This window comes from Belonocnema kinseyi, chromosome 3, assembly GCF_010883055.1.
Source record: "Belonocnema kinseyi isolate 2016_QV_RU_SX_M_011 chromosome 3, B_treatae_v1, whole genome shotgun sequence".
NCBI lineage: Eukaryota > Metazoa > Arthropoda > Insecta > Hymenoptera > Cynipidae > Belonocnema > Belonocnema kinseyi.
In genome coordinates, this window is record NC_046659.1 from 78,763,573 (window position 1) to 78,777,417 (window position 13,845).

Here is a 13,845-nt window from a genome sequence, read left to right on the forward strand (position 1 = left end):
ACGTAATTCTTAATCACAAAATGAATGATCAAAATATATTTCAATTTTCAACCAAAGAGATGAATTTTAAACCAAAATTATGACTCTTTAAAAAAAAAAGAATTTTCAACAATAGAATTAAGTGTTTAATCCAAATGATGAATTTTTAACCAAGAAGATTAATTTTCTAAAAATGGAATCGTTACATTTTCAAGCAAAAGGATGAAATCCTTAACCAGAAACATGCAAGTAGTTGAGTTTTGAACCCAGAAAGATGACTTTTTAAAAAAGTAGTTCGATTCTTTTTAAAAAATTGAAAAAGGCACTATCTTTCGCAAAATTCGCAAACTTTATTAAAATTTATCATCAGGAAACGTATTAAATATTATCTAAGTTCGTATCGTTACTTTCACTGGCCCCCTCCACCCCTCTAAATGGTAGCGCAGTTAATGGCTGCCCCTTATATTTGATTTGCCATAATAAATATAATTTAAATCTCCCTTCCATAGTTATACCCGAAATGGCGAATTCGCCCCTGACGAGAAAAGCAGCCGCCAACAAGGGGATAAACGTTCAGCTATTTTGTAAAGCAAGAGGATCTCCTTTGCCGGAATTCCACTGGTTCTTTGGCGGAAAAGCCCTCTTGCCCAATCTCACAGACCATAAATACGGCTTTACGTCAAGCAACGTGAGTAGAAGAAAATAATCCCAAAAATTCGTAAATCATCATACACTTTACGATTCATTTTTTTTTCTTCCGCTTACAGTTGTCAGAACTTTATGCACAATCAGTGCTGACAATCAATCGCGTGGCAGCCCACGATTATGGGAAATATGAGTGTCGAGCTGAGAATAAGATGGGATTCAACAAGGATTCTATCCAGTTAGACGTTACGTCGCCTCCAGATCAACCCTCGGATTTGGAAGTATATAATGTCACGCACGACTCAGTGATGTTAGTCTGGAAAAGAGGATTCGATGGGGGACTTCCCACTTCTCATCAAATCCGTTGGCGCCAGGCGCTCGACTACGAAGACAGATATCACTATATGGATGTCTCTCCCGGAGATTATAAAGCTCTTGTCACTGGCCTTGCATTAGGGACTTATTACGTTTTTAGTGTCAAGGCAATAAATGCTAAAGGGGAAAGCAGTTTTCTACCAGATCTCGTCAAAGTTCAGACTCTACGTAAGTACGAGCTAAATTGAAATTTGATTATTCTATTGCGATTTATTCGAGATAAGATCATCTGTTTAGAATACTAGTCAATTTAAACAAAAGAAAAACTATTGCTATGGGCATATAACTATCAGTTTAGAATAACACGATGTATTTGAGGCACTGAAAATGACAATTAGAAGGGTGGCCGTAAAACTTTATCTTCGAAATTCCCTCACTTTTCCCTGCATAATTTTTCATTTTCCCTGACCATTAATATTTCAAGGCCAAAATTCTGATCTTGTAACATTCTTAATATAAAATCATTTATAAATTAAATTTAAATAATTCAAATTTCACTTGATACGAAAAAATTAATAAATAAGTGAGTAATGTACATTAATAATTTTACTAACTTTATTTTTAATTTAAAAAAATTCAGAAGCATTGAAAAGAAGTCTAAATAATTCAAAAGAATTGGATACAATTGATAAGAATTCCAGGTGAATTTGAACGAATTCAGGAAAAAAAATTCCTAAGACTCAAAGCCAATTTAAGTTAAATTCTGAAGAATTCCAATAAGTGCAAAAAAATGTTTAATCCAACAAATTACATTGATTTTTATACAATTGGAGTCAACTTAGAGAAAAATATAGAAATCCAATTAAAATCAATACTAAAATATGAAAAAATCTTTAAATTCAGTATATTTGAAACGAGTTTATAAAAATAAAAGAGAATTCAAACAAATTTAAGTAAATTTCGAAGAATTCCAGATGAATTTCAACGAATTCAGAACAATTTCAAGTTTAATTCAAAGAATGAAAATGAATTGGGAGAAATTTGTTAAATCTTAAAAAATAACATTGATTTCAGTAAAATTGAATATGATTATGAGGAATTTAAGGAACATGAAAAGAATTTGATGAAATTCATCAAACTTCCGGATAAATAAAAAAATAATTCGAATGGATTGAAAAAATATCAAAATTGAATGAAGTAGAATTAAGTGAATTTAGAAAAATACAAATAAATAAAAAAATTCAAGAGAATTTTAAAGCATTCCAAAGAATATTTGAGGCCCTATGGAATCCCTCACTTCTTGTGAATAAATTCTTTGAAAACCATCAAAATATTATAAAATCACCTGAAATTCTATGAAATCTGATTTAAAATCCCTATAGTTTCTGTAAAATCGTTCTATATTTTCCGAATTTCTTTAGAGCCCCATCCGAATTGTTTTAAATCCCTTAAAACTCGTGGAAATTCCTTTAAATTTTCAAATCTCTTCAACATTCTTTGGAATTTTTTAAAATGCCGATTTTTTTTTACTTGTTTGAAACTTTTCAAAGCTTTTAAAAATTCATTGGAATTTAAAAAAATATCATAAAATCTTTCAAATCTTTTAGAATGTTTTCAAATTATTTAAATATATTAAAAATTCCTTGGAATCTTTTAAAATGTCCTAAAACATTTCAATTTTTTTAATTACTTGAAACTTGTTGAAGCTTTTGAAAATTCCTTGGAATTTTTTAAAATACCCTAAAATATTTCAAAAGAATTTAAAACAATTTTATGATTAAAGTGATCTTTTCATTTAAAGAAGGGCCTACAGTAACTTTTTCTTCAAAAAGTAACTGAAAAGTGATTTGAGAAAAAAGTAATAGTTATTTCAAGTGCTTCTTACAGAAATTCTTCGACTTTTGCCATTATTTTTCAAAATCCCTGACTTTCCCTGACCAACCAAATTCCCTAACTTTTCCCTGATTTCCAGGTTTTTCCCCACTTGAAACAAGAAACTTTTTCTGTGATAGCATTAAAAACAGAAAATTCTGAAAAAATTATAGAAGACATGGGTCCTTATGAGCTTTATTTTCAAGATTTGAAAACATTTATTTAAAACTAGGAGTTCGGAAAATTAAAATAGGGTTTACTTAGTGGTCATTCTCAATCATTTTAAGATGCACTTTTTCATGCTTTAAATATATAAAACCTTTAAAAGGGTTTAAAAATAATATATTATTTTTAAAAAAGACACGACGCGTGACAGAAAATATAAATTTAATCATTTTCAGAAAAAAGCTTCACCCAGTTGACATTCTCAGTGTCCTATTTAGAAAAAATAATTGCTTATTTACTAACCACATTTCATAATTAGCAGTAGCACTATCACTAGAGTTTAAGTACGTCTCTTTCGTAAATGTTATACAATAGACATCTTCTGTAATCGTAAACAATATGTTGCATGATTACATGATTACAATCGTATATTTTCCTACTAAGTCATTCGCAATGCGCATATTAACTCACTTAGATATTCCACTAAGATTAGAGAAAATTCGAATTTAGGTTTGACATATCATGTGCACATCAAATTCAGTCATAATTTAAAGTTCTTAAAATACAAGTAAATCATTTTTGATTCCAAAGTTCTTTAATTAAAAGATATGAAAACTTTTAATATGTAAGAACAGGTTAAAAAATTAACAGATCACGGTGGGGCTGAACATACTTGAATTACAAGATCGTTATGCATGGGGTATTTTCCATATGGTATATATTCCATGGAAATATTAAGACCAAAAAAGAAAAAATTCCATCAAGTCCTTTTGAAAAAAAACTAGATTTTTATGTTTACTACAAAAGGAATGATTAAAAAAATATAAAAATATTATAATAAATGATAAATTTTGAAACTCAACTAATGTAACACAAGGTATTAAATTCGTGATAAATATTTACAGATAAAATTAACCAATATCTTAAACTTGAATTTACGGTTTTATTGATATAAGAAACTATTCAAATTCAATAAGAAAATATTTTTAAAAAGTTCAATATTCAATAAAGTAAATGATATTTATTAACAGTTGCGAAGTTTATTTCTTATTGTCGCTTATAATATAATTTTGTTATCAATATTTCATTTTTTCACTTTTTCATAATTCCAATATAAAAATTATATTAAAAGCGACAATAAAAAATAAATCTCGCAACTATTAATGATGGATGTTCGTTAGTTTATTATCTCATACTGTCCGTGGGATTGTAATTAATCGGAAATTCCTATATTAAAGGACCTAGGAATTAAAGTTGATTCAGCCCCTGAAATTTTAATTAATATAAATTAAAAATGATTCTTTTGTATTATTTTCGAAGACAAAAAAATAATGTTAACGTCTAAATATTATTTTAATAAGGACTCGATTCTGAAATAACATAAGTATAACTAAAAAATTACTTTTGTTTACTTTTCATAATTAACAAAATATCAGAAAATTACGCAACATAAAATTGCTAGAAGGGAAATAGAAATTTATTAAGTAATAAAATACATTAACATTGAAAGAAGCTACGCGATAGATAGTGTCGTAATTGATACGTAAACTTGATTTACTTTTAGCGAAGTTTTTAAATATTAACGAAAAGAAACAACAATATATTTGCAAGTATTTATTCCATATAATTACTTTTATTATTGAAAATTCAGTTATATGTATATTTATAGATTTTTCTCGTAATGATAATTTATCAAAAAGCATTCAATTTTAAAACATTTAAATTATGAAATAATTTTATTTCCAAGCATTGACATTTATATACAGCTAAACTTACAAATTTTATTATTTTAAAGCAAATTTGTGGAATTGAACATTTTAATTTCTTAACAAATAAATAGCTTTCAAATCGGAAAAGTTTTCAACTTAAATTCGTTGAAATCTAAAAAGTCAACAAGTTTAATAACATCAAAATCAGAATTTGGGAAAACTAAGAAAGTTTATATGAAGCTTTACTAACTATTTGTAACAAAACGTTTAAGTTAACAAAACGGAACTCAAAATGTAAAAGTTTGCATCAGACAAACCTCAAATTTAAAAGCATGTGCGTTTGAAATACAAATTTTAAAAATTGAAACGTCTTGAAATTTGAAAGTTTTAAAATTGTACAAAGCCTAAATTAAACAAAAATTACACCTCAAAGTATTTAATATTTTGAGCTTTCAGTTTTAAAATCACCTAACGCTTGAAAGCTTTGAATTTGAAAATTCATGGAAACTGAGCACGTGAAATTTGCAGTTTTAAGAATCAATTTTGAAGGATTTAAATTTAGATCCGTTGACATTGGAACAACTTTCAACTAAAAGCGTTAAGGATCAAAATTTTGAAAATATAAAATTTTAAAATGTAATAAAATAAAACAGTCTAGGCTATTCAAAAGAAATGAAACAGAAAGTAGAGTTCAAAAGTATACAAATTGGAAAGCTTATTTAAAATTAAATTTCTTCTAATCAAACATTATGTCTTTAACAAAATGTAGTTCAACATCAAATATAAGTTTAAAATTATGAAATTCGTAAATATTGATAAATTTCTTGAAAAGTGAATCAGTCTACTAGTAAGTAACGTCAGAGTGTCTAGTGATCAGGTAATTTGAAATTCTCGGCTTTTCCCAACCAATTTAAAGATGCTTTTTGTAATTTATTGCAAACTCACGTATTAAACTAAAATTTTAACATGATATACATATAGAAAATTTATGTCGAGAAGAAAAAAATTCTTTAGTTACACCTGCCATGCAAACTTATCGAAGTGAAGAACATTAATCAAAATTAAATTTCCGAGCATGAGTATTACACCACCTGCTGATCGATATTTGCTTATGTTCTTAAAATGTTAATTGCATGATGTTTTTATTAAATAGGTTTGAAACTATCGAAATTCTCTATGAAATCATCCAGGATGAAGTTATTTTATTAATTTTTTAAGAAGACCTTGCAAAAGTAGTACAAATTTCAATGTTTTATTACAATTTAAATAAAATTTAATATAATAAATATTTATCAATTTCCTTTAGGTCATTTTAAAGGTAAATTTCTGTAAACTCTCACCAACTCATCACCATTATTGTGAAAAATTTGTTTTTCATGGTGAAAAATGTTTAAAGTAGAAACCAAAATGTTGAAATTTTGCCATATATTCTTAAATAATTATCAATATGCCTTCATCCTAGCTTTCTTTACAGATAATTATAATAGCTTTCAACCTATTTAAATTTAAAAGAAGAAACTTCAACTCATATAATGCGTATGCGATAATTTATTCGTTCATTCAAACTGTTATTCCGCTTCTTAGCGGATAGAAAAGGGTTACCTTTACGTGATTTTCAAAGTAGTTTTAAATAAAAATTGGGCAAGGTGCTATCGAAAAATTTATTCGGGTGCATTTAAGGATATCCTGCAATTTTTATATTTTTTCCCTTCTACAGTATGTTTTTTACAACTTTTGGTTAAACATATTATTATTAGGAACATGTTTTTTATAAAAAGTTGAATTTAATTATTTTCACATAATAAGGACGCAGCAATAACAAGTTGAAAACCATAAAATTGAACATTTCGAAGCAGTATTTTGTAATTACGTTTACTACTAAAATTAGTACTTAAAACTCTTAAATTACAATATAATTTTAGTCTGGTTCAAATGAATTTATACCTATCATTATTTAAAAATCATTTCGACAAACGAAATCAAATAGTAACGCTTATAAATGTCTGTGAACGTTACATCTTAACATCAAATTTTCTTGAAATTGTGTCTCAACGACGCGACGTCTCGATGGTCTATTCTGAAACCCCCAATAAAAAGATGATAAAGTAGAAAGGCAATAGATTTTGGAATGTAAGAGAAAAATTTCCGATCCTAAATAAAATTCCCGGGTGTTCCCGATTTCCCGATCCGCTAGACGCCCTGAAAGTGAACTAACAAAACTGCGACGCATTGCATGAATAACATCAGGGTGACGGGGCTATTGGCTTGGGTTACAGGTGAAGCACCACCTACTGAGTTGACAGTCAGCGAGATTAATTCCTCCTACATGATCATCATTATCATCGCTGTTTCCGTCTCTGCTTGTCTCGCCATTGCTACGTCCATACTATTTGCTACATTTGTGTCCAAAAAGAAGGCTCAGCGTGCCGGTAAATATCATTTGTTATTTTTTTTCTCCTCTCTCAGGACCCCCCAATGCCGAGAATCTGCCCGATGTACTTTTGGAAAGGGGTGATATCCCGCTGAATTATATCTATACGGTAGCAGCAACCTCAATCGTCTTTTTTGTTATTAATCTCTTCGTCATGTTGTGGTATATTGTCAGAAAACGAAACAAATCTCGTAAGTTAAACTTGGGTCTTATCACTGAACACGAATCAGACAATATAGTCACTAGAGTGGCCCTTATTTATATTGTGAAAACAAATGATTGTATCATTTTGTTCTCATTACCTAGTTTTGTTCGAATTCGAGTAATTATATATATATATATATTTTTTTATTTTTTTTCGTTAAAATAAACGTTAAACATCTTTCGACATCCGCGACCCCTTACAATTTTGGAAAAAGGGAACATTTTTTCCAGTTTTCAAATATTTATTTACTTCAGAGCATGCTGCTTTAAATCGTATTAAAAAATGAAAGTGCATTAAAGTCCACGAAAAAATTACAAAAACAAGTTTTTTTATTTCATACAGTTTAGGAGATACAGCATTGGAAATTTATATTTTTCTAAAAAATATGTTTATAAAAATAAGAAAATAGTCACAGTATTAGTTTAAGCAGAGTCAATAAAAAAGAAATCTAAACCAAATAAAATGTAAAATCTCGCTTAGACGTGTGTTGAAAAATACCAACTTTTATTAAATTTCGTAAAAAAGTAGGTTTTTTTTCAATATTCAGGAATTTCAGGAAGTATTAAAGTTTTTTTAGATATGCATGTTATTTTATGTACTTTTATTGTTACATGTACATTTTTAATGCAAATTATAGTAGAAACGCAATATTTAAAAAATTTTACTTTTTAAACGAACTTTCATAAAAGCGGGTATTTTTCAACACACCATAATTTCAGACGTATGAAAGATATAACATTTTATTTTTTTAGATTTTATTTTTATTAGGTCTGCTTTAACTAATATTTAAACTATTTTATCTACAGTCCTTGGAAATATGCTATTTCACAAAAACTAAAACTAAATTTTTATGAACACATTTTTCAGAAAAATGTGTATTTTGAAGGCTGCATCTAATAAAGTACATGAGAAAATTTTTGTTTAGTTTTACGGGGAAATGAATGCAATTCAATTTTTATTGACGCGACATGCTCTAAAGTAAAAAAAATATTTTAAAAGCTGAGAAAAACTGCAATTTTTCACATTTTTTCCAAAATTTTAATCTGTTCCAGATTTCAAAAAACATTTAGCGTTTAGGTACTTTTTCTATGCCAAATTACAGAACCCAAGCTGCACAAGCATTGCTTTAGAGTTATTTTTACGAAAATATATGTACTAACCTGAAAATAAACAATTAGTTTATTCAACAATAACTCCTTTTTGTGCATAAATTTTCCACTTAGTTTTTCAACAATTCTTTACTTTTTAAACAATTAAAAATTGTTTGAATAAAAAAAGAAATAATAATCAACAAAATAGACGAATCTTTAACCAAATAGTTGGATTTTACACTAAATTGATAAATTTTAAGTAATAAAATTAATTTTCCATCAAAAAGATCAATCTTCTACCCAAAAAAATAATAATTCGTTCAAAAAGTAGTTTAACTTTAAACAAAGTAGTTGAATTCAACCAAACAGGACGAATTTTTAAATGAATAGATGAATTATCAACCAAAAGGATTAATTTTGTACCGAAAAATATGATGAAATTTAAACCAAAAAAGATGGCATTTTAAAATAAAAAAACAGATGAATTCAACACAAAAAAAAACGAATTTTCAATAAAATAGATGATTTTTTAACCACAGGGTTGAATTTTAAACCAAAAGGATAACATTTCAAGCAAAAAATATCATTTTTCAACGAAATACATGAACATAAATTTTGAACTATATAGTTGAAAAATCAAACAAAACAGATTAATTTTCAGCCAAAAAATTCCATTTTTAACCAAAAAAGATGAAATTTCTACAGAAACAATTGAACTTCTAAACCAAAACGGCGATTTGCAACAAAAGTGTACACAATAAAATAAATAATTAAAATAATTAATTTAGTTATTTGTTATACGCATACAGCATTCGTGAATATTACCATATATCTATAAAAAATGTTCAGGTCATTTCAACATTTTAAATAATTTCTAGACTGCAAAAATTGGTTTAATAATTCAAAGTGAGAAACGGATAGATATTCAAACGCGTCCAATACAAATATGATTTAAACAAGTATTTGCAATCTTAAAACTAATAAACCATATCATGACCTGATGAAAATATCAAAATTTTCAAGATTTTAGCGAAAAAAAATTATTTATAAAATTTTTGATTGTTTTAGCAATGAATACTTATTTTAAAAGCAAAGGGCAACAATAATAATTAAGAAAAAATACATAAGAATATCAAAATTGGTTGAAAAACTTCTAAAGAAATATGTTTTTTATATTTTTCTTCAATAAGCTATGTATTTAAACATATAATTATTCTTAAAACAGTTTAAACATTATTTAAACAAATAATAATATATTTGCACCTATTTTGATACTCCTACAAGAAATCAATTGTTTAAGAAAATTAAAATTGCATAAATAAGTAAAAATTAGTTAAGAATTAGTGGGAATTAAAAACTTATTGATTCATGATTATTTTTGCCAAAAAATATTTTCTTTCTGATCATTAACCTTAATATTACGTGAAACTCCCAATCAGTACTTATGGGGGATTCTTTGGGGTCATATAAGAGGATCTTAAAGTTTAATGTAGTTTGGAGATTATTTTGTTTGACATTCGAACAAAACAAGGAGCTGATAACTATAAAAATATTATTTTGAAAAATAAGAGCCACCCTGATAATCACACCTCATCTTTAAATATTAAATTATCAATAAAATCACAAAGACACATCAGAACACTTCCTCCCTGACAAAATCAAAATTCTGAATTTCAGCTAATAAAAATAATTTTGTTCGACAGGGATTAATAAATCGCACACCGCAGATATGTACGCGCCATCAACAGTCAATGGAGATACAATAACTGGTGAATTAAGTTCCGTTTCTGATGAGAAGAGCGACGTGAATTTCGACGCTAACGATTATGTGGTCAGTGCGATCAGTCAGTATGTTCTTAGTAACAAGTAATTCCGGAGGGTAGGTTTGAGTTCTGTTAACCCTTGTCTCTTCCTCACCCTTTTTTAACTTCCTCCGGTCTTGTTTAAAAAAATATATACCTTTTTTATTACCTTCCTGAGCCCCAATCTATTTTAATTTCAATTTATATTTTTATTTAGATTAAATTAGTAGCAAGTTTTTAGTTCTTACCTTATAAGTTTGAAGAAATGTATACAATATATAGGAGTATTGCCGACTTCACATCTCAAAAAAGGGTAAATAGGGTAATTGTTTACGAAAATATGGGAATTAATTTTTTTTAATAAAATTAATGAAGTATTACATTGAATTCAATACGATACGCTTTGAACTCCTAAAATTTTAAGTTGAAATATTCAATTTTCAAGAAAATAGTTAAAATTTTCAACCCGAAAATATTTCTAACAGAAGTAATGAACGCTCTCAAATAGAGTTAAGTTTTCAATTCAAAAAGTAAAATTTTTTAGAAAACCGTGGATTTTAAAGCCCGAAAACATGAATAATGAATATTCATCAAAAAAGTTCATTTTTAGCCAAGAAAGATCAATTTTCTACCAACTAGTTGAATTATCAGCTAGAAAAAAATAATTTTGAACAAAATATTTGAACTTTTAAGCAAAAGAGACGATTTTTGTAAACATTTTTTCCCTTTTTTTTAAGTTTTCAAAATATTGAAAAGTATATAACTTTTTTAAATTGTATCGAATTTAAAATTGTTATCAGTCTGTTTTGTAGATCTTTTTGTCGTGTACCAGAAAATTTGATAAAAATGTCTGAAGCTCATACAACATTTTTTTCTCAAATTTTAGAAAAGCTCTAACTTTTTGAATTTTTGTGTAAACGAAAAATGTAACTAAGATAATTTCTAAATATATTTGATATCTAGTGGAGAATTCAAATGAAATTTTCTAATCTATCAGAAAAACATTTATTTCTATTTTTCTGAACATTTTCAAAATTTTCAAAAGTATTTAACTTTTCTAATTTTCATCGAAATTAAACATTTTATTTCGATAATTTGCAAATATTCTACCCATCTATAAGAAACTTTAACAAAAATTCCTAAAATAAAAAAAATTCAAATTTTGAAAATGCTCTAGATTTTTTTATTTTGGTTGGAAATATCTGCTTAACGAACTTAGCCTTCATTTTGGTAACCTTAAGAAGTGTTAAGAACCTTAGGAATTCTGAACGAAAAAAAACATAGTTGATATATCAGTAAAAAAATATTAAACTTTTAAATCAATATGTGACAGTTAAGTTTAACCAAAAGACGAATTTTCAACAAAATACTTGAATTTTTAACCAAAAAAGATGCATTTTCAACAAATATTTTTCAAGCTAAGAAGTCGATTATTTGAAAAAACAGTTTACTTTGAACCCCTGAAAGATGAATTTTCGACAAAAAATGTAATCTCGAATTAATATAGATGAATTTTCAAACAAAAGATACGGATTTTTATCAAAATAGTTGAATTTTCATCAAAATAGTTGAATTTTCAGCCAAGTAGTTGAATTCTTAACAAACAAAGGTCATTTTCAACTAAGACAGATGAATTTTTAATCAAGAAAGATGACTTTTCTACCAAAAAAGATGGATTTCAAATCTAATAGGACAAATTTTCTATGAAAAAACGAATATTAAATAAAAAAGTGGAGTTTTTGACTAAAAAATATGACTTTTTACCAAAATTGTTCAAGTTAAAAAAAAAGTAATTTTTTAAACAAAATAGTTGAATATTTAACCAAATAGTTCAAATTTCAACCTAAGATTAACTTCAACAAATATCAAACAAAATTTAAGTAAGATCAACGAAAGATTAAACTTTAGGCAAACAGTTGCATTTTCAACCAAATAGTTGAATTTTCCAATAAAAAGTTAATTTTTAACCAAGAAAGATGATTTTTCTACCAAAAAAGATGAACTTTCAATCCAAAAAGAGGAATTTTCAATCCAAAACGGTTAAATTTTCTAGCGAAGAAAAAGATTACTTATTATCAAAATAGTTCAATTTTCAACCAAGAAAGATGAGTTTTACACCAAAAATTATTATTGTTCTGCCATAAAAGATTAATTTTCGGTCCAAAAAGGCCAATTTTCTAGCAAAATAGTTGAGTTTTCAACCAAAAAGTTAACTTTTTAAGAAAATAGTGGAATTTCGAACATAATAATTAAATTTCCACAGGGTGGCCGTTTTAATCAAAGAAAACAAAATCCCGGTAATTTCCCGGGTTTTCCCCGGTTCGCAACATTTTTCGCGGTCAATTAAATTAAAAAATCGAACTCGAAGCCAAATAATTGTCAATTTGAAGCAATAAAAACTGATCTGCAAATTAAAACACTCAAAATAGAACTCTTGAATCTAAAACTTTTTAAACTGAAGTTTAAAAGTTTTTAAATTCAAAAACGTTGTATTCAACTGTTCAATAATTTACACGTATAAAATGGAAGCTATTGACACTTTTCAACTGAAAATGTTTTAATTAAATGCAGTTAAACTACCAAATTAAAAACGTTAAACTTTAATAAATTATAGAGTTTAAAGATTCAGATTTAGTTTCAAATATATAAATCTAAGTTACTATTTTCAATGCTCTAAATTGAAAAATTAATCAACTAACTTAAACATTAAAAATTCTATCATTTTAAGTAATTTTAAGCTAGATACATAAAAAATTAAATGATTATATTTTTATAAACTGAACACTGCTTAAATTAATAGTTAAATTTTTTTAAGTAGTTTAAAAATCCTTCAAATTCATAAAACATTTACATGTTATTTTACATTTTTCAAATTTTAAATTATTTTATTTATTTTTTTAGAACTTCTAAAAATCTTTTAAAATGATTCGAATTTTTCCTAAAAACTTTTCTTAAATCCTGCTAAATTGTTATTTATATATGAAAATTCAACAATTTGACTTATAATTTCATTTCTTTAAATGGAAAAATTAAAATTGCAAACATTCAAAGTTCAGTTTCTTGTTCAATTTTAAATCTTTGATTTATAATTAATGATTTTAAATGAAAAGTCAGATATTTTTAAATATTGAGTAATTGTTCTTCTTAATTAAAAAATTTCAAATTAAATGGTTTAAAAATGGAATAACTTAGACTGAAATAATATTTGAAATTTAATAAAGGCCTTTAATTATGAATATATTATTTTGAAGTTATCTTAAAATTCAAGATAGGTTATAAAGTTGTGATCAAGCGTTTACATTTGTTTAACTAATATGACTTTCCAATGGAAACCATTTAATTTTTTACGTTAAAATCTGGAAATTCTAAAATTGTGAACTGATTCCGAATCGTCTTGGAAAATCAATTATTATTCACTTTTTAAATCTGAAAGTACAATTAAATTAAAAACATTATTAATTAATTTTTTATCATAAATCTTCGATTTTAAACACAATTTTTTCAGTTGAAAAGTGTTAATAGCTTCCATTTTATACGTGTAAATACAATTTTTAAATGTCCAAGTCTTTAAAACTGCATTTTAAAATTCTTAAAATTAAAATCTACGCTTAAAAATCTAAAATTTTTAAAG

General features: G+C 26.3%; 1 protein-coding gene across 1 annotated transcript in view; it reads left to right on the forward strand.

Moving 5' to 3' along the window:
* Positions 1 to 13,845, forward strand: part of LOC117169417 (nephrin) — a 456,412-nt gene that overhangs the window by 431,993 nt on the left and 10,574 nt on the right. The window contains exons 13-16 of the mRNA XM_033355788.1: positions 489 to 667; positions 747 to 1,167; positions 6,962 to 7,114; positions 10,116 to 10,243. Of these exons, the coding sequence (XP_033211679.1) occupies positions 489 to 667; positions 747 to 1,167; positions 6,962 to 7,114; positions 10,116 to 10,243 (881 nt within the window). The remainder of the gene's footprint in view (positions 1 to 488; positions 668 to 746; positions 1,168 to 6,961; positions 7,115 to 10,115; positions 10,244 to 13,845) is intronic.